The 26,102-nt window shown below is 34.1% G+C and overlaps 1 protein-coding gene and 1 pseudogene across 1 annotated transcript in view; one reads left to right on the top strand and one right to left on the bottom strand.

The window, feature by feature from the left end:
- SECISBP2L (SECIS binding protein 2 like) overlaps window positions 1-25,331 on the bottom strand; it is a 44,373-nt gene extending 19,042 nt beyond the window's left edge. The window contains exons 1-11 of the mRNA XM_039889094.1: window positions 25,099-25,331; window positions 17,829-18,007; window positions 15,611-15,935; window positions 13,941-14,076; window positions 9,722-9,951; window positions 9,423-9,447; window positions 8,960-9,075; window positions 3,640-3,774; window positions 2,135-2,215; window positions 1,230-1,397; window positions 935-1,076 (exon numbers count right to left, since the gene is read on the bottom strand). Of these exons, the coding sequence (XP_039745028.1) occupies window positions 935-1,076; window positions 1,230-1,397; window positions 2,135-2,215; window positions 3,640-3,774; window positions 8,960-9,075; window positions 9,423-9,447; window positions 9,722-9,951; window positions 13,941-14,076; window positions 15,611-15,935; window positions 17,829-18,007; window positions 25,099-25,122 (1,561 nt within the window). The 5' untranslated portion in view covers window positions 25,123-25,331. The remainder of the gene's footprint in view (window positions 1-934; window positions 1,077-1,229; window positions 1,398-2,134; window positions 2,216-3,639; window positions 3,775-8,959; window positions 9,076-9,422; window positions 9,448-9,721; window positions 9,952-13,940; window positions 14,077-15,610; window positions 15,936-17,828; window positions 18,008-25,098) is intronic.
- On the top strand, window positions 14,945-15,063 carry LOC120623158 (uncharacterized; annotated as a pseudogene).
- Window positions 25,332-26,102: the final 771 nt, after the last annotated feature.

The following is a 26,102-nucleotide window of genomic DNA, read 5'->3' as shown; positions in this document are numbered from 1 at the left end:
AAAAAAAAAAAAAACCACCACAAAACAGAAAATGCAAACTTGCCTCTCAATATCAGTGCTTTTTGTTCAGTGCCTTTACCTTCTCTTTATTTTATTCCTTATCCTTTAAAACAGACTATCGAATGAAATGAAGAGACCACATCAGAACTGCTGAGCTCTAAATTTGACAGTTTGCTAAAATATAAATTACCGTTTCAGTAAAAAGCCAGATCCTTCTCCCCTCTCCCTTCTCCCTCTCCCTTTCACATGCACACACACATACGCACATATATGTTTGCTCAAAACACCTGTTTCCCACTTGGTTTTAGATTGGATAATGTAACAGCTCTAGAGACAAATTACTTATGGTTCTTAAACTTTTGAAGAAAAAAATTTGGTTGGTTCAAAATGTACACCAATTGACATTTGAACAGAGAAACTTGAAGGACCTGAGGGAACAATCTATATATTGTTATTTAAGGAAATAGAGGTCCAGGAAAAAGAAAGAACAAGCACAAAGATACTGAGCTAGGAGCATGCTGGGTGTGTCTGTGGGACAGCGAGAGGGCTAACATGACTAGAACAGTGTGTGCCAGGAAAGAATGGCGATGAGGGATAAAAAGGTAACAGGATCAGCTAAGATATGGCCTTAGCAGGACTCTGGCTTTACTCCAAGTGACAAGAAAAGTTACTGGAGGGTTCTGAGCTGTGGAGGGATATAATCCAGCTTGTATTTAAAAATATAACTCCTTAAAATAAACTGGAGCTGGGGAAGGACAGTTTAACAGTTAGGAGGCTACTATAACGTAGCACAATGATGGGGGCTACTAGCGTAACAGGAGAGGAGCTGGTGAGCAGACTCTGGATTTATTTTACATTTATATAATTTAGATTAACAACATGCAAAGTATATTAGCAAAGCCAAAGAGCGAACTGCTCAGACCAACGATATCACCTGTACAGGGCAGAGGCCTGGTATTAGTAATTTGCCGCGCTTTCATCGCCTGCTGTTGTTTTTCCAGAGCTGCTAACATGTCCCCCAAATCTAGCTGCACAGGTGTCTTATTTTTTTTTCCTGCTGCCTTCGATAAAGCTTCCTGCAAGGTAAACAGGAAAACATTTATTTTTTGTTTTAGTATGAAAAGTGTGGCAATTTAAGATGATATATAATCAAATACAGTCACTCTTTCTGTCCATCCCCCTAAACGTACCAAGTAAATTATTACATTTGTTCATAAAAATGCATATACCTGTAATTTTTTTTGCTCCATACTTATTTCTGAATATTCTTGAGCCGTGGCAAGGGCCGCTGCTAAAGCCTTCTTCTTTTGACTTTTTGCACGTTTAGGAACTGAAGTTGTAATGGGAATTGGAGTCTGAACTATATTGATTGGTGAGTTTTCAGGTAAGTCATCCAACTATGATAACCAGAGAAAAACATTTATCAGTAATTCCATCAAAGTCGAATCATAAAGAAAGACAAAACAGAATGTGGGATGTTCTACTTCAGGGAGCCCCAATCCCTGGGCTGTGGACTGGTACTGGTCCTGGCCTGTTAGGAACCAGCACACCCAGCGGGAGGTAAGCGGTGGGTGAGCAGGTGAAGTTTCATCTATATTTGCAGCCACTCCCCAGTACTAGCATCACTGCCTCAGCTCCACCTCCGATCATCATGCATTAGATTCTCAAAGGAGCACCCGTCTATGGGGCCAAAAAGATTGAGGACTACTGTTCTACAGTATAACTGGACTAAACTCTTCAAAGGATTCACTGTCATAAAGAAAAGAGTGAGACAGTGGGACCATTCTAGACTGGGAAATAATAGAGAAAACAGTTTAATGCAATAGGTGATGTTTGCACTCAGGCCTGAAAATAAAATAAAATAACTCCAAAATAAACTTCTATGACAACTGGTAAAGTTTCAGTATGAAGTATATATTGTGTGATGTCATTTAATTAATGCTATTTTCTTGTCTATATTGAAACTATGAATTTCAAATGAAAGTGTCTTTGTTCTAGCTATGCTGAAAAGAAATATTAAAGTACTAAATACACTGTTTCTTCTATACCAGGCTGTACCTATATATCTTTTCAACACAGCTATAGTTCAACAGATGTTCAAATATTTTGCTTATATTTTTAAAAAGTCACTTACTACTTTTGAAGAAAGTTTCTGTTGAATATTCTCATCTTTAGCTTTTCCATTCTCATTTAGTTCTCGAAATCCATCTTCATCCTAAAATAGTTTCACATTTTAAGTAAAAACAGAGTTCAAAGAAATAAACTCTTAAGAAAAAATTTTTATAATGCTAAAGAGTAATGTAAAATGGGGAAGTAGCTTTTATAGTTCTAATATTAAACTATTTAAAGTCAGTCTTAAAAAGGAAAGATCACTTCTCACATGCTAAAACACAGCTTATTTAATTGTTCAAAAATAATGGTATATACACACATCAATCCTTTGTATTACTGCATGCCCTATTCAATTTTTATTAATAATTTATACCCTAAAAGAAATTTAAAAAATGATTTTATCGCATTTCAGATAATTTGGAAAAAAGATTTTTAAAAAGATGGCTTAAAATGCATTTTGTTAATATAGTCCGCATCCTGCATTACTATACACACCGGTCAGTAAGATTAAAAGTTAAAAAAAAAAATCTTAATCGAAGTAATTTCTTAACCAATATCCTCCTTTACATCGAAAATTAAATCTAATATCTTTTACTAAATGTAATATGGAACCAATCATATGGGTGGTGCAAATAATAAATCTGCTACATGTACTGTTCTTAATAGAATAACTAAGATGCACTCTTGAGTCTTTTAGGTCAATTATTAAGATTATCTAATATATATCTCTAGCCTCTGGGCTCAAACACATTTTCCAGTTTAATCTCCATCTATTAACCTATTTTACAGAAACTATGATCCAACAAAAATGAGTTGCTCAAATTAGTTACCTAGAATGTTGTTCGCCATAGTGACACAAACAAATCCTACTCATCTTTGAAATCTATTCCAAATGTTATTCCTACTCAGTCCCAAATCCAAAGGAACTTGTCTCTCCTTTCAACTCCAACCTCACTCAAGAAAGTACTTAGGAGTATACATGTCTGCATTCCCCTACTACATAGCAACCTCCCTAAGGGTCATATGTTTACTCACCTTAATGCATCATTCAGACCACCTTACTTTACACATATAAACAGGCCTCTAACAAGAGTCAGTTAGATGAATAAACAGAAACACTGCAATTAGAACATAAACTTGCCTGCCTGTTAAAGAGTCTCCTGGCTAGCAGCACAAATTTAGACTGAACTATTCAAATCTGAAAAATTTGACAAATAGACTGAACAACAATAACAAAAACTATGGAAAAAGTTTTATACGAGGTGAAATCCATATAATACCAAGTTCTAACCTCTACATGTTACTTCAAAATGATGAATATTCATGACAAAAATGTATTAAAGTAAAACTAATAAAGACTAACTGTATATAACCAAGACAAAAATGAGTCGATACTTCTAATTTATGTACTAATAGCAGAGTCACATGTCTCAACATAAAAAGTACTTACCACAATGTAAGAAAATTAATTTCTTAATTTTTATAACATTTGTTATAACAGTTTACAAAAAGAGCTTAAAAAAATACCTCAAAATATAAAGACTCAGAATTTGAGTCGCCTCTATGAGAGTGACTGGGGTTTAACTGCTTATTATCTTGTCTCTTTTGCAAATTCTGTCTTCTTTCTGAGGAAGTACTATGTCCTCGGCATCTGAATCCAACCTAAGCAAACCCCAGGGTGGGTAGGGAAGAGAAAACATGTCTAATTACTTTTAAGTAAATGTTTTATTGAAGTTTAACATATTTAGAGAAAAGTATACAAAAGTATACAATGCAATAAATTTTCATAAAAGTGCATCGTTTATCATAAAAGTTTAAAACTTTTAAGAAATAAGGTCATAGAAAAAGTATGAAAAGTAGTACTAGTGCATGTTACTTTACTACCCCGTACACGAACATTTGTATCAGCTTTATTTGTAATAGCTAAAAACTGGAAACAATCCAGGTGTCTTTTACTGAGAGAAGAGTTAAACTCACTGTAATAGATCTATACTATGAAAACGGTAGTTAGCCACAAAAAAAAGAATGAACTATTGAAATATCCAACAACCTGGATAAATCTCCAGAATTATGCAAGTGAAAGTCAATCAATCCTAAAAGGACTATATGAGTTCATTTATAAGACATTCTTGAAATGACAAAATGATAGCAAGGGGCAACATATTAGTGGATTTTAGGGGATTAAAGAGAGGCTGGAGGGGAAGAAAAGGAAGTGTGGTTATAAAAGGGCAATATGAGGGATCCAGTTCTGTATCTTGACTGTATCAATGTCAATATCTGAATTGTGTTATTCTATAATAGTTTTTGCAAAATGTTACTCTTGGGAGAAACTGCACATTACCTTTTTTATCAAACTATTATAAATTTTCCAAAATCTGTAGATTTTTAAAAAAAATCCTAATAGATTAAAAATTAAAAATCTTATTTCTAAGAAAATGGATTTAAGAGACTAAAATCTTCAGTCAATCACATAAATTATTATTAGCTTACTAACAAATTTATAAAATGTTTAATTGCCCTGGGACAAGAAAAAAACACATGAAGCATTTCAAGAATCTTAAGACAATTTAAGTTCTCCCTCTTCAGTACCCATTGCAGCTAATATGAAATGCCTCTCTGAACCAGAATGCTTACAAGACGTGAAGTATGATCTTCACTATCAGTTACCCCAAAATTCTAAAAACAAACAAAACTTGAAGCAGACCTAGATGGAAGGTGCTGGTATATAGGCTCTGTACTTTGAAATAAAAAATATGCATACAAAAGCCTGGAACCATCTAGCAATTCCCATGCTAAGCAACTGGTCTAAAAGATCTGCTGTTCAACAGAATTTTTGTACTCTTTTGGGAAATAGGCTGTATGACAGAACTCCAGGTCAAGAGGATAGTGACACAGCAAATTTAATTCTTCCTTAGAATATGCACTATGATGCCTGGGCTACTTCCTATAACCTATAAGCACCTGTTAAGAAATTAGATAACTTCTCAGATACCCAAGAATTTCTCAGTTTTAAATATTTACCTCATCTTAAAATAGGCTCATGAACATGAACAGAGAGATGGAAAAAGGAATACCTATGTGACAAACCAAATTTCAGTAAAATTGTAGAAAGCAACTACCTGATAGAATGTTCCCTGTAAAATTATTTCAACTTAATGTCTCTTTACAAATTTTCATAATAAACTATTTTTTAAATTGGCTCATGAAAATAAGTAAAACAAATGCAATTTGTAATTCACATAAACACTGAAATTAGTACTAATAATTAAGCCCCAAGGTAGGAATAAAAAGCAAGAGAATAACTCATGCGTATAACTCATTTTTTTGTATAGTCCTTACCCCCCAAAATAAGTGCAAATCTGTCCTCCTAACAGCATTACAATTACATAAAAAAGCCCTCTTGTAAACCAGTTAGTATATAAGCACCAATGTGGTTGTAAATACTAAACCAATTGAAAAAAAAAATGCAACTTGATTCTTACACTTGGAGACATAAAGTTCCAGAATTAAAGTAAAACCATCAAACTAATTGGTCCCAACAAAGTTCATGAAGACCAAACGTAAAAGTATTTCAATTACCTCCTGGAATAAATGACCTCATTGTTTTTATAGTTCTTCTAAGAAAAAGAGTTCTGTTGCTAGAAAGTACGCATACAAAACAGAACAAAGCAGAAACCACAACCTCAAATGTATATTAAGATTCTTAAATGGCTAACACAAAAGTAATACTAAAAGACTGAAGTTTTCATGCCCAATATACACGACAAAAAAGAAAAAATACTAGGAATTGACATGAGGAATATATACAAATTTATTTTCAGAAAACTACAAAATACTTCTGAAGAACACAGAAGAATGACTCAAAAATAGGAAGACATACTGTTTTTTTACACAGAAAGATGCCACACATCATAAGGGTAATCCATTCTCCCTGAGTTGACAGATTAGTGATCAATGGAACAAAACAGAAGGTGCACAACAGATTTCAATATATATAAAAATAACTTAATAGGTGATAAAGGTGTTTATCTCAAATTAGTAAAGAGATGAATTTTTAAATAAACGGTGTTGGGAGATTTGGGTAGCCACCTGGAAAATATAAAGTAAGACCCATATCTCACACCATCCACCAGGACAAACTCCGAATGGAATAAAGATTTAAATGCAAAAAAATGAGACCATTAATACACTAGAGGAAAACAGCAAATTCTTTCATAACCCTGGAGTAGGGACATGGCTTGTCTAACTATGATTTAAAACCCAGAAGCCATTTTAAAAAGCAAAAACAAAGTCAAGGATATAATATATATTCTTATAAAAATAAATTTCTTAATGCTATTTAAAACATAAAGTAACTTATGCATGGTAATAATAATGAACAAAGTCAAAAATTAAAAGAAAAACCTAGCAAAATATTTACAACTGATATTACAGACTAAAGGCGCCCAAAATTTTTAAAGAACCTGATCAAAATAATTAGAAAAATGTACAAAAGATCAAGATACAGAAAATGAGTATAGGATATGATCAGACAAATTCACAGAAAAATACAATGGCCCTTAAACATATGAAAAGATGCTCAACTACATTGATACACATTTTAACCTAACTGGTGCAAATCTAAAATCCTAAAAACATGTGATTTCTTAGGCTATACAGAAATATCCACTCTCTACACTACTGTTGAGAATGTAAAACGGTACAATCTGGTGATATTTACCGAATAACAAAGATGACTTTATCTTTTCACCCAGCAGTCCCTTATTTAGAAATTTATTCTACTGATATACATACACACATTTCTAAATGACACTGTAGCATGTATAACAGCAAGTTTTCAAATGACTCAAGTGTCCATCACTAAAACTACACAAATCAATGATATATCCATATTCAATAGGAGTTGTTTTTTTTAAAAAGTAAGGAAGCCCTCTATGTAATAATACGGAAATGTCTCCAAGATACATTGTTAAGTGATGAAAGCAGAGCACAGAGTGGATAAAACATAAGATACATACTTGTATTTATCTATAATTATATGAAACTCTGGAAAAGTACGTAAGAAATTAGTCAAAGCAGAACAGATATAGGGCAAAGATAAAGGGAATAGGAGAAGACAAGGGGGGACGGGTGAAAATGAGATTTTGTATAACCCTTTTCATCTCTTTTATTTTTCAACCTATTCACAAAACAAAACCATTTTTAAAAAACTTAAGTTTTTAGACTCTCTCCATCATTTAAAATTAAAGTTTTATCGGAGTATAGAAAGAATCTGCCTTTTCAGATATTAAAACACTGGTAAAAATACTAAAAATCACTGCATAATACAGTAGTTAAAATAGCATGGTAAAGGTACAAATTTCTATTAACTGGAACAAAAACAGCCTAGAAAGAACATCTAAGACATAAGAAATCGACATCATTATGTTGTACCATGCATCAAAATCAATCTCAAATGGAAGTCTTGAAACATTACGATATAAAAAAGCAGAACATACAAGTGAATATTTGATTTCTAAAAGACTTTTAAACCTAAAAATAATCGTAAATTGCAAAAGGGGAAAATATTTTGACTTAAAAAAGATTCTGCACGTCAAAAATCAAACAAATACAAGCTTAAGAAAAGTATAACAAAGCATTGGAAGTAGAAAATAAACTGGCTCTAGTTCTTTTGGAATGAAGATACAAAATAAACAAAACTTAACATACTACATGTATTTTCATAATTTTCTTTTTTGCTGTTGTTCTTTTACCATTTCCCACCAGTTTTGAAGTAGAGAGAAAATGTTTTTCCATATAAGTGTTATTCTCTCTTCAGCAGGCTACTGATACCAAATAGTTAACAGCACTGAGGATGCAAACTTCGCAGGTCACACATTTACAATTTCAACATAAAATTTCATCACTTAACTGAACATTTTGTAGATTTTGTTTATCTAAACTATTCTTGTTTTGGTTCTTTTGTTTTTAATCAAATAAAGCTAGACTGCCTCACACGCCTGCCACAAACAATTGATTTTTGCAGTAACCATAGGGAAGAGGGCATTATTCTGCTTGTTTTCCTGATACTTCATTTTAGAGAGGCAAAGGAACAGGCAAGTCTATTTAATCCGTTAGTAATTTACTCTTATTTCAGTTCTTCCACAGATCTATTCATATGACTTTAATTCCTTAACTAGATTTAAGGAATCCAGGAAGTCTATCTAAAAAGTTAAAAAGGAAAAATAATGAACCAATAAACAAGTGTCTGATTTCATAGACAACCAATGCAGGAAGACAGTTTGTGGAAGTCTGTGGCAGTATATAACTTACTCTGCTGTACTGCAGCTAGATCTTGCTCTCTAAGACCAGGCTGCCCAGACTGGCCACACTACGGCAGGAGGCAGTCATCACTATGGCAGAGCAATAAGCAGAGTGTGGCTTGTGTTTATAGTCAAGTAAAATCACATGGACAAGACTGCAGTCCTGAAGTTCAAAGAATCAATATTTAAGGCATTAAAATGCTTTTAATTGTTTTATATAGATAAGTCTGCAGGTGAACCAGGATTGGAGGGTATTCTATTTTAAAATTATGAAATAGCCAAATATATTCCTTAAATATAGGAAAGTAGAAAATGGTACAAAATGCACCCATATATACACCACCTACTTTCAACATTTTTGCCATTTTGTTTCGTTACTTTAATAATTTTATTGGCTAAACCATTTGAAAGTTACAGATATATCTTACTTTTAAATAATTCAATATGAATCACAAAAATTAAGGACACTTCTCTTCAAAACCACTATATCATTTATAATACTTCATCTTACATTAACCAAATTTCTCCAACCTAATTCAAATTACCTGTGAATTATTTCTTTGTTCAGTCTGCCTTCCACCTCTGGAAAATGTCTGATTTTTTTCCATCCAAGGTTTTTTCTGAGTTGCCTGGCAAGTTACATTAGACCAATTTACACCACCTGTAACAACCGAGATTTAAAAATATATTCACTTATAAAAGATGCCAAAACCTATACTGCCCTCTAAATTCATGTACTGAAATTCAGTCACTATAAATGTAATAATGGAAATTATAAACTTTAAGTGGTATTCCAGTTCTTAGTAATACAGGTGTCATCTGCAGAATATCTCTGACTGGCATTTTCTCAAATTTTATCAGCAAAACTAAACTTTCAAATTAACTTAAATCTCTTCGGACTATTTCTAATTTTTTTCGCAGCATCAGTAAGCATGATGCTTAAAAGCAAAACTTTGACATGGACAAAGAACAGAGTATAGCAGAAATACTTAGCAGAAAAATAAGTACCTGCACATATAGATGATTCCACATGCTAAAAATAGAAACAAAAAAGACAATTATGCTCCACTTAGAAACACCATATGCCCTACAAAACATTTCATAAACTAGTCTAATATGAAGCACGCTTATTACAATCTTAGAAAAAATATTCTCCATAAATGAATATTTTTCATATTAGTACACAAAATATATTTGTAACCATCCTATTATAGAAATTACTAATGAAAACAGATACTCAAGTTTTAGCAGAGGACACAGAATAATACTGACACAGATGACTGATAAATCAAAGCAATGTTACATACATTCACGTTGCTAGAATCAGGATTTCGCAAAGCCCCTGCTATGGGCTGGTTGTTGCTGTGTTTGGGACTGCAGTAGCCACTATCACTGTCAATGTCGGCTTCACTAGCCCCTTGCTCACTAGAGGATTCAGCAGTAGGGTGGGATGCTCTTCTCCTCCTGCCTTTGGACTTCCAGAGCATTGTGGCAGAGCTCTCGGAGAGAGACTTGTTAGCGATGTCTGACGGGAAATCTCCAAGGCAAAGAAAGTGACAATTCTTTGTGAGAACCAAGTTGATAAATTCTTGTTATATTGTCATTAAGGGTCTAAGAAAATACAGATATCTAACTTTGTAAACAGTGAAAACTTTTTGAAAAGAGCATCAAATGTAAGATATTTCTGACAAGTTGGTTTATAACACGTTTATTATAAAAAGAAAAAAAATCGGCACATAGTATATTAAAACCCCCATTACCTATTTAAGAAACAGAACACCACCAATCCTTTAAGTACACCGCACGTCCCCGCCCCGCCCCCATCGTTGCATCCTCTTCCCTCCTCTAGTAACCTCTATTCTGAATTCTGTTTATCATTCCCTCACTTTTAAAAATAGATGTACTACGAATTTTGGTATTCTTAAAATATAAATCATGTAATTTTGCATTTTTAACTTTATAAAAATTAAAACATACTTTTTCTGTGATTTGCCTCCCACTCCACCACCCCCTCAACATTGATTCTGAGATTCTAATGCATATGGCTATAATTCATTAATGTCACTGGAATCTAGAATGCCTATATATGATTATACCATAATGTGTTTACCCTTTGTACCATGGATGACACACTTGGGTTGGTTTGGGACTGTACTATTGTTAAGAATAATACTGCTGTAAACATTCTTATACAGACATACATGAACGTATATATGTGCACATGAAAGTTTCTCTAAGGTAAACAATGTTGAGGCCTTAGGAGATACATATATTCAACTTTACATGGTAATGCCAAATCCTTTGCAATGTTATAACAGTTTACCTTCCAACGACAGGATATAAATATCCCCACTGATCCACATATTCGTCAAATATTTGATACTGTCTTCTAGGCTACAATTTTTGTTGACTGTTGGTGGGTATAAAGAGATGGCTCACTGTGAGTTTTAATTTGCATTTTCCTGTTTAATAATCAGATTAAGCATGTTTTCTGATGCTTTTAGCTATTAATGTTTTCCCTTCTGTGAAACACTTTTTGATTTTACTTTTGGATTGTCTGACTTCTGCCTATTTTTCCATTGAGTTATCTGTTTCTTATTTTTGTATTTCACGAATTGTAATCACAAGATATTAAAAAAAAGAACACTCTCCTCCCATCCCAACAAATCATAAATTTTCCTTTATCCACATTTCTGCCCACACATAATTTTTATACAGCCTCAATATAATTTTAGCATTGCACTGTTTAATACTGTGTATATGTTCTTCATAATTATAATGTAAGAAGGCTTATTCTTATTCCACTGAGTGGATGTCCTATACTTCTCTTGACTTGCCCTGTTACTGGACATTGGGAAGTTTTCAGTGTTTTTGTTGTGCATCTTTGACCAAACAGCCTCTTTTCTTTCTAGGGGGAGATTCTACTTAGAAACACAGGAGTGGGATAATTGGGTCAAAGGAAAAATTCCTATAGTTCTGCCAAATTGTTTCAGTGCCCTAGCACTGTTCCAGGGACCCTTAGGGCAAGGTGAGATCATTTTCTCATTGAGTCATATGAATGTTTTATATGTCCTCATACTAATCCTTTGTCAGTTATATGTATGGTAAAAATCTTTGCCAAGTTTGTAGCTTGTTCTTTCACTCGCTTTTGATAAACAGAAGTTTTATATTTTAGAAATAGTTCTCTCCCTACAGTCATAAAGACATCTGCCTTTATTTTCTTTTACATAGGATTTTCCCATTTAATTCCTTAATCCATCTTGAATAGATCTGCATGGGGTATAAGTTAGGGATCTGTAATGCTACCTCTGTCATTTTTCATATATGCATTTCCATATACAGGTGAGTCTGTTTCTGGACTCTGTTCTGTTTAATTTCTGTATATTATATTTTTGTATAAGAATACAGGAATTAGGAAGGCAAACAGGTCTTGATATCTAGAGAAAGAGTTCTTTTCCAGGGATATCTTGGCTTCTCAGACTAGTACTTCTTTATTTTAGAATTAGTTTGACTAGTTCCTCAAAAATTTCTATTGGAATTTTCATTGGAACTTCACTGAATCTAGAGACTAGTTCAGGGAAAAATGACATCTGTAACTTCAAATTATCCTACATGAACGTGATATTTAGATTTTTTTAAATGTCCTATTATAAAGTTATAGTTTTCTGTATAAATGTTTTGTACATTTTATATAAGGTTCACTGCCAGAAACTATTTTTGTTGCCATTGTAAATGGCATCTTTTCTTAAATTTTGTTTGTTGGTAGCACACTGTTACACAATTAACTTGTATATTATATCTACCCATTTTACTAAACTCTTACCGAATACAAGCTTGTGTCCAAGAATAAGCATCTATTACAAATTCCTTTAAACTATATAGCATTTCATTCTACCTGATTGATACCAATCCTCAGAAATTAAAAATTAAAGAATAAAAACAGAATATACAATCCTCAGAATCTGAAAACAAACTAAAGAATAAGAATACTATAGAAAGTATAATCTACTCAAATTATACCTTTATCTTTTCCTTTTCTTATTCTTATACTTCAGAAGGCTGTCTTTGTGGTCATCATAATGAGCAAACTAAAGATAATTTTAAAAAGCAGTGCCAGGGTTGAAAGCATGGAGAAATGGGTCATAATGAGTAGGAACAACCAAAACAGAAAATTTTGTAATATATTACATTGTGATTTTTTTCCACAGTCACTTTAAGCCTTTGTCAAAGTAACTTAATCTCACTGCTTTATGCCCTAGAAACCACACAATGACTGTACTACCAGCAAGATTGTTTTTTAATTGATTCCCAGATCCTTTCTTGTTCCTAATGGATCTAAGCAATTATAAAAGGATAACTGAAATAGATATCCAAAAGAAAAGGTACAGACCAAACGAAAGAAAATATGTGTTTTAATTCATTTTTAAGCCAGACTATATCTGAGTGGAGATTGTAGAAGGGTAAAGAGCAAATGACCTTTAAACAGATTTAATTTGTGGCCTTTGATCATAAACAAGGATTTACTAGTATCGATGACAATGGGTGAAAGGAGACAGACATCCACTCTACAGCCATTAGGCTACAATCAGAGATATATATTGCAATTTCATGATATAAATGGGAAATAGCTGGAATATTAAAAGACAATTTATTCTTATCTATTATCAGGATGAAGCTTTTTTATTTAATGCTTATACTGTCCTCTAAAAAACTTTGACAAAATTATATCTGACTAGTCGAAAATTTGTACCTGTTTGACAGGATATAGGTGTCGCTTATAGGTTTGGTTGTTCTATGCTAAAATATGGCACAGAAAACTTGCTAAATTCTTTCTATAAAAGTATCATAAGATGTTAGGATGTTTTATAAAGGGTTTTAATCTAGTTATAAAAACGTACAATTATGATTTCCACCAAAATGAATCAATCATATTTCTACAATGTCTGCAAAATTCCATCTCTGATCTTTTTATTTTTCCCTTCTTTAATTCCTAACCCCCCACCCCACTTCCACTCCTAACCTAGGGATGTTGCCATCTCCCCTTAAGAACTGGATCCTGAAGGCGGGGCATCTCCTCCCATCGCGGCACCAAGGAGTGCGTGCCAGAATAGCACACCCCACCCACCCGTGTACTTGGGGGACGTGGCACACCTGGGGGCCCAGTGCACCCAGGGTATGGTCCGTAGCTTCACCTGGGGCGCGAACCCAGGACCTTCTGCGTGTAAAGCAGATGTGCTAACCACTACACTATAGAGCCACCCTCCATCTCTGATTTCTGAACTGTTCCACTACTTCATAAAGAAACCTCACACCCTGCTCAAAATTGTACATAAGCCAGTAAGTTGAAAGAACATCAAGGAGATGGACTGTATCATCCTTCCTAGAGAATTTTCACAAAGTGGCAGGATAAATGGAAGGGTAAAAATTTGAATCGTGAAAAGCGGCATAGTCTGCAGTTATAAAGTCAATGCATGACCACAGATAAAAATCAGTGATGTGTGTTATACATAAGAACACTTGCCTTACCAGTTTGCTGTGAAGCATCTACCAGAAGCACAATTTTTGATCGATTATCAGGACCCGCTGCATTTGTCTCTTTCTGAGTAGCTACATTTTTCAATAGTGGCCTTTTGCTTTTTATATGCTGTTGTAAAAGCTGTTGCTGATTTAAGTAAAAAAAAAAAAAAAAGTTAAGATTCTACTCAATGCACTGATTATAAAATACACATCCACTATAAAATACAAATAAATGTATGCTCCAAATTAGTGGGTCTCAATTCATAGGGAAACAGGGTTACTGTATTAGGATTTCATGAAATTATCTATAGCCAATCATAATAGGCTAAATAAGGTATTAAACACTCATTTATACATTATTTTTCAAATAATCATTAACACTATCGTAATTAATAAAATATGAATTTTCATTGTTACTTGTATTTTTAAATTTCTTAATAATAAATAATAGGAGTAAAATGTTAGAAGGGGATGTAAGTTTTTATTTAAAAGGGTAATAAAAAGGGTGGTAACTTATCCAAAGGCTAAACTATGATAGCAAGGAAGTAAAAAAGAAATTTCTGCTTTAGAGTTTACAAAAGAATATATAAAACAGCTAATCCTTTCCTTCATTTTTACAAAATATAAGCATTCATCACTTAATAGCAATTTACATAATAAAACTCTGAATTTAACTTCCTAAATTCAACTGCACTCTGAGAATGTTTCAACATCTGAAAGTTATATACTATTATCTTATTTCCAATACTTACTTCTTTTCATTCTCAGAGGTCCCAAAAGGATTTCCCTTGACCAACAGTGTTCCCATGAATGAAGACTAAAAGATTTTCAAAGCAATATCTGCTGCTTGTTTGTATTTGAATTTGTAAAAAGCATACCACAAGACAGCCAAGACTTTCCACTGAAAATCTGGGCTAATGGAATCGAGGAAAGCAGCAACTCCTTGATGATACAGTTGTAACATATACCTAAGAAGTCACTCTGCCTTCTATTAGCTCAAAAGAGCTGAGGAAGCCTATGGTGATGCCACCCTGAACAAGCCCGATCCAGTCTGATCTCGGAAGCTAAGCAGGGTCAGGCCTGGTTAGTACTTGGTTGGGAGACTACCTAGGAAGACCAGGTGCCATAGGCGTAAAAAAATAAAGTTGTAAGCCCCAGCCAAAGGTCACACTTTGCAATCTGTGAGAGTCAACAAGTTTGCCCAGCCTAAAAATCCACAGGATAGAAGCAATGTAGTTGAAGGGATATAATTAATCACAAATGTTCTATTCCATAATATCTCTTGCTGGTTTCAGAAGACTGAAATAGCCGAAAGTGTATTAGCCATTCCACACTGCTAGCACAGGATCCAAACTGACCACTTAGTAATACTGGTGTCAATATGCAATTTTTATCACTAAATTAAAATAATTTGGAAATATTTGTTCATCACATTTATATAAAACTCTCTGAAAGAACCTGAAGATAACTGTAAATCCTATCACCAATTAACAATGAATAAAAAAAATAGAAAACATTATTTTATAAATGCTATACCCTTAACTATTTTATGATAGTGAACAAATGTTTTATAGTTAAGTTCAGTATTAAAGGCTAATCAATACAAGTAACAAAGTACTGATGCTATTACTAACAAAAGAAACATCAAACATAAAAGCCAACCAAAACCAGTCACTTACTTTTGGTACCACTGGTCCCCTGTTACTATTTCTGCTTCGATGACTGGACAATGGGAAAACCTGTCCGAGCTGATTTGGACGCTCAGTGCATTCTGTGGTTATAGTATTTACAGTATTTGCAGCCTGAAAAGTGTTGGAGTAAGGTGTAGGAAAAGGATGATAGAAGCCCATCACTTGGGCACATGGTGCTGGCATCAGCTGATAATATGCATACTCTGTAGAAACAGGTGGCTGAGCAGATATAATGGGGTAGGCAAGGTATGGTCCAGCAGGATTTGGATTAGGCTGTTGCCATCGTATATCACTGCTATATAATGGAAACTGTCTGTAAAACCAAATTAAAAAAGAACAAATCCATTGACAATTCTAAAAGTAATGCCAAAGCAAAATCTCTTCTCATTTTAAAAAAAGAAAAAACACTACAGAACAGTAGCTTTGCAATAATTCTGGAAAAGGAGATAAAATTATCATCTTATAAATTTCTTTGCCAAAGAATTATTATGTACGTGTAATAATAATTTAAATGACAGTATAAAGGAATTCAACCTGATAGTTTTACTCCATTCCAAAAATTTTAAAGTACACATCATTCTTATTTGTAACTCTCTCCTAACAGTTAAACACCTAGCTGCTGGATCTGTAAACAGTCCAAAGTTCCCATCCAATGCTAATAACTATGACAGCCTTCTGCAAAGAGCAGGGTGAGGTGATCACTGTGTAAGGTGATCATTAGAATAAGTGATCTGATTCCTCCGCCTCTCATTCTTCAGTTCAGTCCCAGGGCCTCCTACTCCTCTCCCATATTCCCCTAACCCCTTGGCCAAGTCCAGCTCCTTTCTTGGCTCCCCCTCCTTGGCAATGGAAGCAGGCTCCAGGTCGAAGGGAAAGAAGAGAGGAAAAAGGCAAGCCTGTCCACTGCCATCTTATTCTTAGCATTAGAGCTTCTTCTAGTGCAGTTTCTATAAAGCACCAGTCCTCCTGTCTCAGCAGTCTTCTTCACAGGTCATTGTTGACGAATGAGAAGTAATAGGGAACTGAAGCACAGAACTTTTTCTCACTACTCCCAAAGCAAAAAAGAAAAATGTTCACTGTCATAATTCTAAAAAGATTTTGAAATAATATGCTGGTTAGCTTACTCATGAATTCTCAAAAGATTATTTGGTAAGCTAAGAAAAATTGAATTTACCATACTATAAACCTGGTCATTTTGTCAAATACGAAAATAGTATTATTAAAGTTAATTGACAAATCACTTTGAACATAATCCATATAGGTCAAAGATTTTTAATATAATGTAAAAGAGAAGGATCCCTAAACTTCTACTATTTGTCCGGTTCCTCTGGGCTTCAGATTATTAACATGAATATTTAATTTCTGAGATAGTTGTTTAGTAGTCTCATACCTCATCCATCCAGAATTTCTCAAAGAATGTGCCTTGGCACACTAGTAATGCCACAATGGGTTATAGATATGTAGAAATATTGATTGCTTTAGCCCTAAGGGGTTATAGGGCAGAGGCTAGGGCCCAGCTGCCTCATCAATTTATTCCGCAGTGCTAAAGTACAACTTTCTGTGTGTGATATAATTTGAAAGAGTCTAAAGTTATTTTTATATAGCAATAAAATGAACTACATCAATGAAGTGTTAATCATTCAATCTTAGCAGAGATAGAAAGGCTATCGTGACTATCACAAGTTACACCCTAGCAGTTACTAGGTCAAATGTTAACTGAATTGCAAGCATTTTGCTAAATCACCCTGTGACTATAGCACAGAAGCTAAATTTAAACTACAATCAGTGTCTAGAGTATCTGCTAACTAACCATAAAAGCTTCAAAGTTAAGGACGCCCCCTTGGTATTTTTTTTCTCAAGTGAGCCTCTCTTGGTAGTTATGACTAGATGCCTAACCGCAAAAAAAGGATTTCTGTTTACTGCTTTCTGAGAATTCATTCCTCCATTTAAGTCAATTTATTTGAAACAAATTTCAATTACTTATTATAAGAGATATATCCAACGAACTCCATATCCTCTCAGAAAGAATGAGAAAATAATCCATGTTAATAATCTTCAAAATCCCACATTTGGTTTTATTTACTCCTCTTAAAAAGAAAAATGGTTAATGTTTAAAAGTTACAAAAGGAAAAAATTTAGTGTGCCTTGCCAACTTCTGTATTTCCTTAACCCCTCCTCCCGCTAAAAACAGTAATAAACAAATTACCTATTAGACTGGTTTTCCTGCACAAATGGATAACAAGTAATCAAGTAGCTGGGAATTGGAGTTGGTTCTACACCAGAAACATTTCCATTATCATTTGGGAGTGCCATAGGGATCATAAATGCATCCGGATTCTTCTTTTGGGGAATAAATGGCTCTACCTCAGCAGATAGCTTGACATTCTTCAAAGAGAAAGTGAAACACATTATTACAAAGGAGCAAAAAACTTAAATAATGTAAGTTCACACTTTAACAATAAAAGACTCAGTTTTTACAAATAGTAATTAGGTCTCTCTTTAGTATTCACAAAACATCCAAACAGCAATGGCAAACTAAAATAATCAATTATGATTAAGTTATTAAGACAAAGCCCTTAAATAAAATAGGGAATAACTTATCTAAGGTTACTACATTTCAATGAAACATCTCTTATGTAATCGAAGCTGTTAAAACAATCAGGAGTACAAGGAAATCATACCTCAGAGTCCAAAAATAAAGCTGGTAGTAAGAAATCTAGTTCTTAAGACATAATGTGTTTTTAACTAATTTTGTTAGGGGGAAAAAATCATTCAACAGTTCTGAAGGATAATTATATTTGAATAGCTAAAAAAAAAAAAAAAAGTCTTTCTGCCTATTTCAGGATATTAGATTAGTATGGTTAAATTAAAAAGAAGGAAAATGTCTAAGATAAATTTAAAAAACAACATAAAAAGGTGAAGAAACTTCTCATTCACAATTAAACTGAGAAAAAAAATGAGTACTTCAGTTTCCCAGTAGACAAGCTGAGCAAACTAATCTAGACGATGTACTCCATTTTAGCCTATTTTGTATCTTTTCTTATAATAAATCTATAGAGATTTAAAAGACATATTAAAAATACTTAACTAGTTAAGGATACACAAGTGAGTGACAAAACTATAAAGAAAATAAGATCCATAAAAGTCAAGATAGGAATTACTCTTAGGGAAGAGGGAGTTGTGATTTGGAGGGGACACCTGGAGAGCTTCTGGTGTGCTTGGCAAAATTCTGTATCCTAGCTTTGATGATACCTACAAGGTATTCACCTTATAATAATTCATTTAGTTGTACATTGGTTTCATGCAGTTTTTTTCTGTATTTATTTAACAACAAATTTTTAAAATTTAATTATAAAAAGAATAAACCTATAGGCACATTCTGAAAATGTTAAAAACCAAATAAATATTACAATATCAAAAGAAACTAAATACTTCTTTATAAAACCAGTTAAGTGAAATGCAATCCAATGTTTCGACCACTCAAAGCAACAATCCTAACCAGAACTTTTACCTAACAAACACACACGAGTGGAATTAATTAGGAGTTCTTACCAAAGCACAGTTCTCAGAATAAATTTTAGGCATGTTTCTCACAAAAGTAATCGTAACAAATCCAAGAAAATCTAAAGAGGAAACCTGACGTGCTCAATATGTAGCCTTATTCAGAAAAACAGATTCCAGTGTAAATATTCGGATATGCTTATAAAAAGGGAGGGACAAGAAATTTGAACCATATATCAGTATTAATTCAATATCCTTCCTTCCTATGTGATTTACCTTTGAAATCTCTTTTTGTGCTATTAACCAAATCTGAAATAGATCTAGTAACTGCACTTAAAAACATCTGTGAACTGAACCTGGTTTCTTGAATTTCAACACAGGGGGCAAAAACTCTTTCAAATGCTAACAGAATAAATCAGGAATTTCCACTGTGGTAATCATTATAACTAAAATCTTATTTATTTATAAAGTATAAAATAGCAACTTAATGTTTCTCCGATTAGAAGGAAAAAAAAACCCTGATTTTCAATAATAATGGAAACTTAGTTTATATAGTTCATACATATACATAACAAAAAGGAAAAATTAAATCACATTTTTATAAATAAGAGAATTTAAAAATAACTTTTCCTGACACACACCCCCCCAAAATAATACCAACTTATAAACTGCTTTAGTAACAACAAAATCAAATTCTTGCTCAAGTCAAAAGCTGCAACAAGTTATCTAGTTTCATCTGTACTTTTTAAAAGTTTTATGAACTTAGGCAAGCCACTGTTCAAAAACCATCACCCATAATTTATAATTAATGTCTGCACATATACATAGTGCATATCCTTAAATAATAAAGTTTATACTGGTTTCTATTCAAAGTGCAATTCTAGGTATCTGAGTTCAACAATAAAATTCACAAACACTGAAATGATCCTTTGTGTTTAGCAAAAAAGAGAAGCTGCTATCGTCAACAGCTGTACAAACAGAAGATGTCACTAGTAGGAACACACTGGCAACTTTCTCCTATAGTTACAACTCTGTATGGTTTTTAAAGCTGTTTACTGTGACTTTGAGGACTTCAGTTCTGTACATCTAAATGCAGCATCTGTTGTTCTCAGGCCTGAAAGGTAATGTTAAGATCCCAAATTATTCTTGATATTCGCATAATAAAGCTCATACACATAATATGTTGGGTAAGCAACACATTCTAGCAATATTTCAATTATATTAGTAGAGAAATCAAAGAAAAATGTCTTATGTAGTAGAGAACAAAATGTTATGAAAAAATTAGACCCGTTTCTTCATATGATAATATTCTTCAGTTTTAACTTCTGTCTTCAGTGTCTCTACCTTTGCCAAGATATACTTTTCAGAAATTAGAAATTTTATAGCAAGGAGCTGTCTCTTTAAAGAAACTATAAATATAGAATAAGTCTAAACTACAAAGAAGTTCCTGTACTATTTGCTTAAAAAAAAAACTACGTAGTAAAATTATCGTTATATTTCAGAAATTATTTCAGAATTTTCCAAATTAATGAACCATCATAATCCCAGAAACCTGTATTTGAAAAAGTTACGCATTTTAAATTTTGCATATATTAAAACAAATGTGAACAGTTCTTTGATGTGAATAATCTAGAAAACACAATTTATTCAAACATGAAAATAAAATTCTCATTTAAAATAGTTTATTAAACAAATGTATTCAGATCAGCGAGAGCCTATGCAATTCAATAAATATGTGTTAAGTACATCTTCTGGAAAGAGCACAGTACAGACAGGTTTAGAGAAAACGGGCAAACATTACCACGAAGCACACATCAGCAGGAAGTATACATTAAATTCCTTCAAGAGAGAACCTCCAGAAGAGTGCAAATAATTTTCCCAGATTAAGCAACAGAAAAATGACACCCACTTAAAATCAAGAGTGAACTAGAACATAAGGCTCTCTCCCAGTGAAATTTCACTATGTACCACACACCTACAGAAAAAATATGATCATGGAAACCCTCCACATTCTTATGTTAAGGTAAAATACGATATATCAATCATTAAGATATTTTATGGCCAAAGATAAAAATAAATGTCTTCTGAATAAAAAAAAAAAATTTTTAATGCTTAAGAGATACCTGTTGGCTGTATTGTGTTCTGATTGGAATGGCTTATACCGAAAGTAAACCACTTGCCAAAAGAAACTGCAGTAGTTATACATACAAGTTTTGCAAGACTTCAGAAAATATTGAGGGGAAAAAAAATCAAAGCATTTAACTTAGACGCTATCTACTTGCTTTGCTATCCACATTTTCTCCTTTTCTTAAAATAGACTGCATCCAATCCTGTTAAAATCTGATGGTACTTTTCTAAAAACCAGTTTACTAAATTTAATACTAGTTTTTGGAGTATCTAATCTATTAATTTGCTTAATTTTTATTTTCCTTTAAAAATGTTAAACCATGAAAGAATTTCTGACTACGCTTTTGCCTCAGAGTACAGCTTCAGCCACATCCCATAGGTTTTTCACATGCAGAAGGTTATTACTTTTTCAATAACCTATAATTCTACTTTTTTTACTTCCTATTTCAGGGCTTAGGGAAAAATGCTTTTTAAAATTGTTAAATGGTATTTTCACTAAATGAGTACTTTTACTTTCTTTTTTATTATAAAAGTATTATTTTTAAAATCTGTTAAGTCAGATCACTAACATATCCATAAAGGCAACCTATAAGTATGACATATTACATGTTATAGTAACTTATTTTGAATATCTTTAGTTTGCAGTGCTGATATTATTTGAAGTTTATAAATTATTTAAAGGAAAAAATTATAAGCCAGATAATTCTGTACATTTATTGGTGAACAGCACTTTGCATGAAGTAGTATATATTTGTTACACATTTCCTTTTCTAAGAATTAAAGATGTCAGTGATCAGTAATTTTGTAAATTCTTTTAAAAGAACCTATCTAATGTTAAGGTTTTAAAAATTAAGCCAATGTTTAAATCATTTGATAATATAAAAGAGACTGCAAACCTCAACTATTCTATCACTTCTAAGGCCGCTGTTTAAAAATTCTCAAACATTGTCCTAAATTTCCTAAAAATAGAAACACTAAAGCCTTTATAAACCAAATGAATGCCATGATTTATTCTTCACATCCCTTTAGATCAGCTTTTTTTTTTTAAGAACAAAAAAAAGCATTATACTAGTAATATCTGTTCTTATAACATCTAACTCTAGCAAGTAAAATTAAGCTACTTGTTTTAATACAGTCTTGTTAAGAAAATACCCCTGAGATTTTCTTCTGGTTATAACACTCTTTCACATAGTCATTATTACAATTAAGACTACTATTAAGCATGTATTCCCAGTAACTTACTTTTATAAATCTTGATCAAATATACAGTTTATCCTTCTGATCAAAGATTTTATATATATATATATAAATATACATTTTATATATATACATTATATATATATACATTTTATATATACATAAATATATATATATATATACACACACACACACACACACATTTTTTTTTAAAGAGGTAACCTAAAACAGCAACATGAATGTCTTCAGGCAAAACGCACCTAGATTTTTTAAAATTACACTTCCACAATACTCCAGGGATATTAATTGGACTAAGATAAAATGCAGAAAGTTTGTATTAAGCACCATTTTTAAAATAATCAAAGTTCTGTGAATTGCTAACCACTACAATATTATAATGAGTTAGTAATAATGCTGTAGGTATTCCCAGAAATTCTGAATATAAACCAACACTGATTTAAAATGAAAAACAAACGTTCTGCGAAGAAAAATAGAAATTCAGCACATATCACACATTTTTATGACTTTTACCTATCTAAATTCACTTTACTAGTAAAAATACATAAGTTATTCCAAATCACCCGGAAAAGCTATTACATTACCCTGTGGTATGGTAGAAACAATCAAGAACTCCACAAAGTTGAGAAATCTCACTACTAGCCACTAACCCATACTAAGTTAATGGTTCTTAGCCTTTTTTAAATGATGGATCTCTTTGAGAACATTATGAAAATAATGGAGTCTTGCCCCAGAAAAATGCTAATATAATGAAGCATACTCCTTCCAAGTGATCTAGAGACCACTGAATTAACTGCCTACAGCATGAACCAGGCAAAGTACATCATTTTTTTGGATCTCAGTTTCCTGTGAGTGTGTGTAGGGGGAAGGGGAGTAGATGAAATTTTTCTCTAATTTAGGATTAGGCTGGGGAAGTGGCAGGGGGTACTGGAGGGAAAAAGGAAAAAAATTCTTCAAAAGAAAAACCTACATTTATGACTGTTTCCTAACTCTTAAATTTCTACAAGATCTTAAATAGGTTGTAGACTATTTAAGATCTTGGAAAGACGTAGGAAAGAGCAAGAAGCTCTCTAGTTCAAATAATTTACTCATAGTGCTTGCTGTTAACATAATCACACACAAGTTAGCATCTAAATAGTTAATTACATTTCCTCTAGGATGAAAAGAACCATAAGTATACATGTGGTAGCATTACTGGTTATAGGTCTGGCATCACGAAGGATTAAAATGTTTAACCCTTTTATTAGTGACACACACACACAAGAAAATCGTTAAAGAAAATTTCCTATTCATTTGTCAGGCTTTGAAATCACAGGCATTTTTGATAGATATCCTAAAATTTTGTTTTACATTAAATTGGATATAGGCCTTATATACAGAATATTCTGGGGGTCACAGGAAAGCCTATATATATTTGCCTAGAAGTTCCAATCAATTTTACTTTAGTAAGTCGATGTATTATTTCACAAAACTCATCTGTGTTTTCAGAATCATAGTCACCTAAAGTTTTTTTTTTTATTAAAGCTCTTTTAAAAACAATATACACAACTAGGAAACTGCTTTGCCTGCTAAGAGCCCAATTTCAAAACCAAAACTGGTTCTAACAAGCTACATATAATCATATACAGGAATTTGGGAAATCCTGTCTCATTTATGAGGTGCTAATTACCATTTGTAAAATAAATAGGCAAATCACTAATCTCTCTTTTTCCTTCATCCATTAGCTGAGTTCATCACTGGACAAGGCCTTCAACTGAAAACACACAGTGAATAAACTTCGACTTCATCCAATTTGTTTCACAGAGGTCTCAAGAATGGAAAATACTGAAACTTTTTCGGAGAAAATAACCATTACTTTATTTATTTATTTTTTTACACTGTGATGACAATGTAAAATCCCTGCCTCCCAGCACTTACTAGCATAATCAAGAATTTCATGCAATTAGAAAACAAAATAGAACACTAATGGGACGACTTTGTTAATACCTAAATTGGCTCGGAAATGACTATGCTTCGGTTCCAACGCCTTTAAGATAAATGCTCGATTTTTAAAAAGCACTTATTTTTGCAAAGTAATTAGGCAGACAGGCAAGGGGAACCGTAGTATTTCATATCTTAAAGGGAATAACTCTCTAAAACCATTACAAAAACAATGTTTCGCTCAATGGAACGCAGATCTATACAAAGCCCATAAACCCCCTCCTCTTTAGCTATCACACGTTCTCTGACAGTCTTTCTGACTGAGAACCCTTCAAAAGCCTTTCTACCTAGAAAACATGTTCCAGAATTGAAGGAAGAGGGGGGAGATTTCGCTGGAAGTTATACACCCTCCTCTCGGGAGAGCACGGACAACTTGGAGTCTTCGGGCCCCTTTCACCAAGCCTAGGAGGAGGGGCAAAATCGAGTCCCCAGCCTGCGGGTAACCAAGCCTGAAAAAGTCCCCATGCTCAAGGCAGCATCTGGAACAATGCAGGAGAGCGGGGCGCCGCCAAGCTCCCGGGCAAGGGAGGTCTGCGCCCTCAGGAACCCGAGGGCTCCGGCCGTCCAAGCCCACGCTCGGAAACTAGGATCCGCCTGGCAGGAAGCGGCGACCACCAGACCCGGCCCGGCTGGCCCAGCCCGAGCCCGCGTACCTGCTCTGCTGGGGCTCGGTCCATGGCGCCTGCAGCCACAACGGGCCTGCTTAGTTGATGTGGAGAGCGCCTCGGGCTGCTTTCTCCATTGCCCCCCACCCGAGTCTAGACCGGGGTCCGGACCTCCGCCCCTATCTGGCTGGCCCCGACTCAGAATCCGGCTACGCCACTGACCGAGGAGGTGGCTCCAGCTCCAGGAGATGGAGGAGGCGGTGGCACTCTCGGGGAGGGATCATCTGGGACGGAAGCCGAGGAGGGCCCAAATGAGCCGGAGGCGTAGTCGGAAAAGGCGGTGCACGGCAGGGAGAGGAGGGAGGGGCGCCCAGAGGGGCAGTGGGCGGAGAGACTGCGGACGACCAGAGCAGGTGGTAGCGGAAGCCGGGCTGGCTCACCTGGCAGCTGAGGCCAGGTGGCGATTCCCAAGAGCTGGTACCCCGACCACTCTGCGCTTTGCGTAAGACTCAACTTACCCTCTGGACTGTTAAAATGGAGGGGTATCGGGCCACTTGCGATCCAGGACCTCCGGGTTCTGGTCTCTTCAGGGACTTCAGACACCACTTCATTATCCCAAACTACCTCTTCGTGAAGTTGGAAGAGTTTTTAGCTGCCCAGTGTACATAGGATCCTTTCTTTTGTTACTCAGCTAAACACAGTTATAACTCTAAAGGAAAATACTACAGAATGACCACCAGAGAGAAACCGAATCAGGAGGCTCCACAAATACTTATTGGTTGTGTAATTTATTGCCCAGGTCCAGGTCCTAGGCGCACCTCCAGGCTGAGCTCACCTATCTCAGAATCTCTAATTTTACCCAGTCTGTATCACATCGCCCAACAGGTAATTATGTATTCTCTGGTATGTTACTTTTTTCATTGTACTTATTGATTGCTCCTTTTATCTCCATTAGCTCCGTGAGGAAAGGGATTTTGTGGCTATGAAATAGTACAGGACATTTATTTAAATTTAAGAACAATTTTAAGAAATTGTAAGAAAATGTTACAGTG

Source organism: Pteropus medius, unplaced genomic scaffold (genome assembly GCF_902729225.1).
Source record: "Pteropus medius unplaced genomic scaffold, Ma_sr-lr_union100, whole genome shotgun sequence".
Taxonomy (NCBI): Eukaryota; Metazoa; Chordata; class Mammalia; order Chiroptera; family Pteropodidae; genus Pteropus; species Pteropus medius.
The sequence above is the reverse complement of the archived record's forward strand: the minus strand, read 5'-3'. Positions and strand labels throughout refer to the sequence as shown.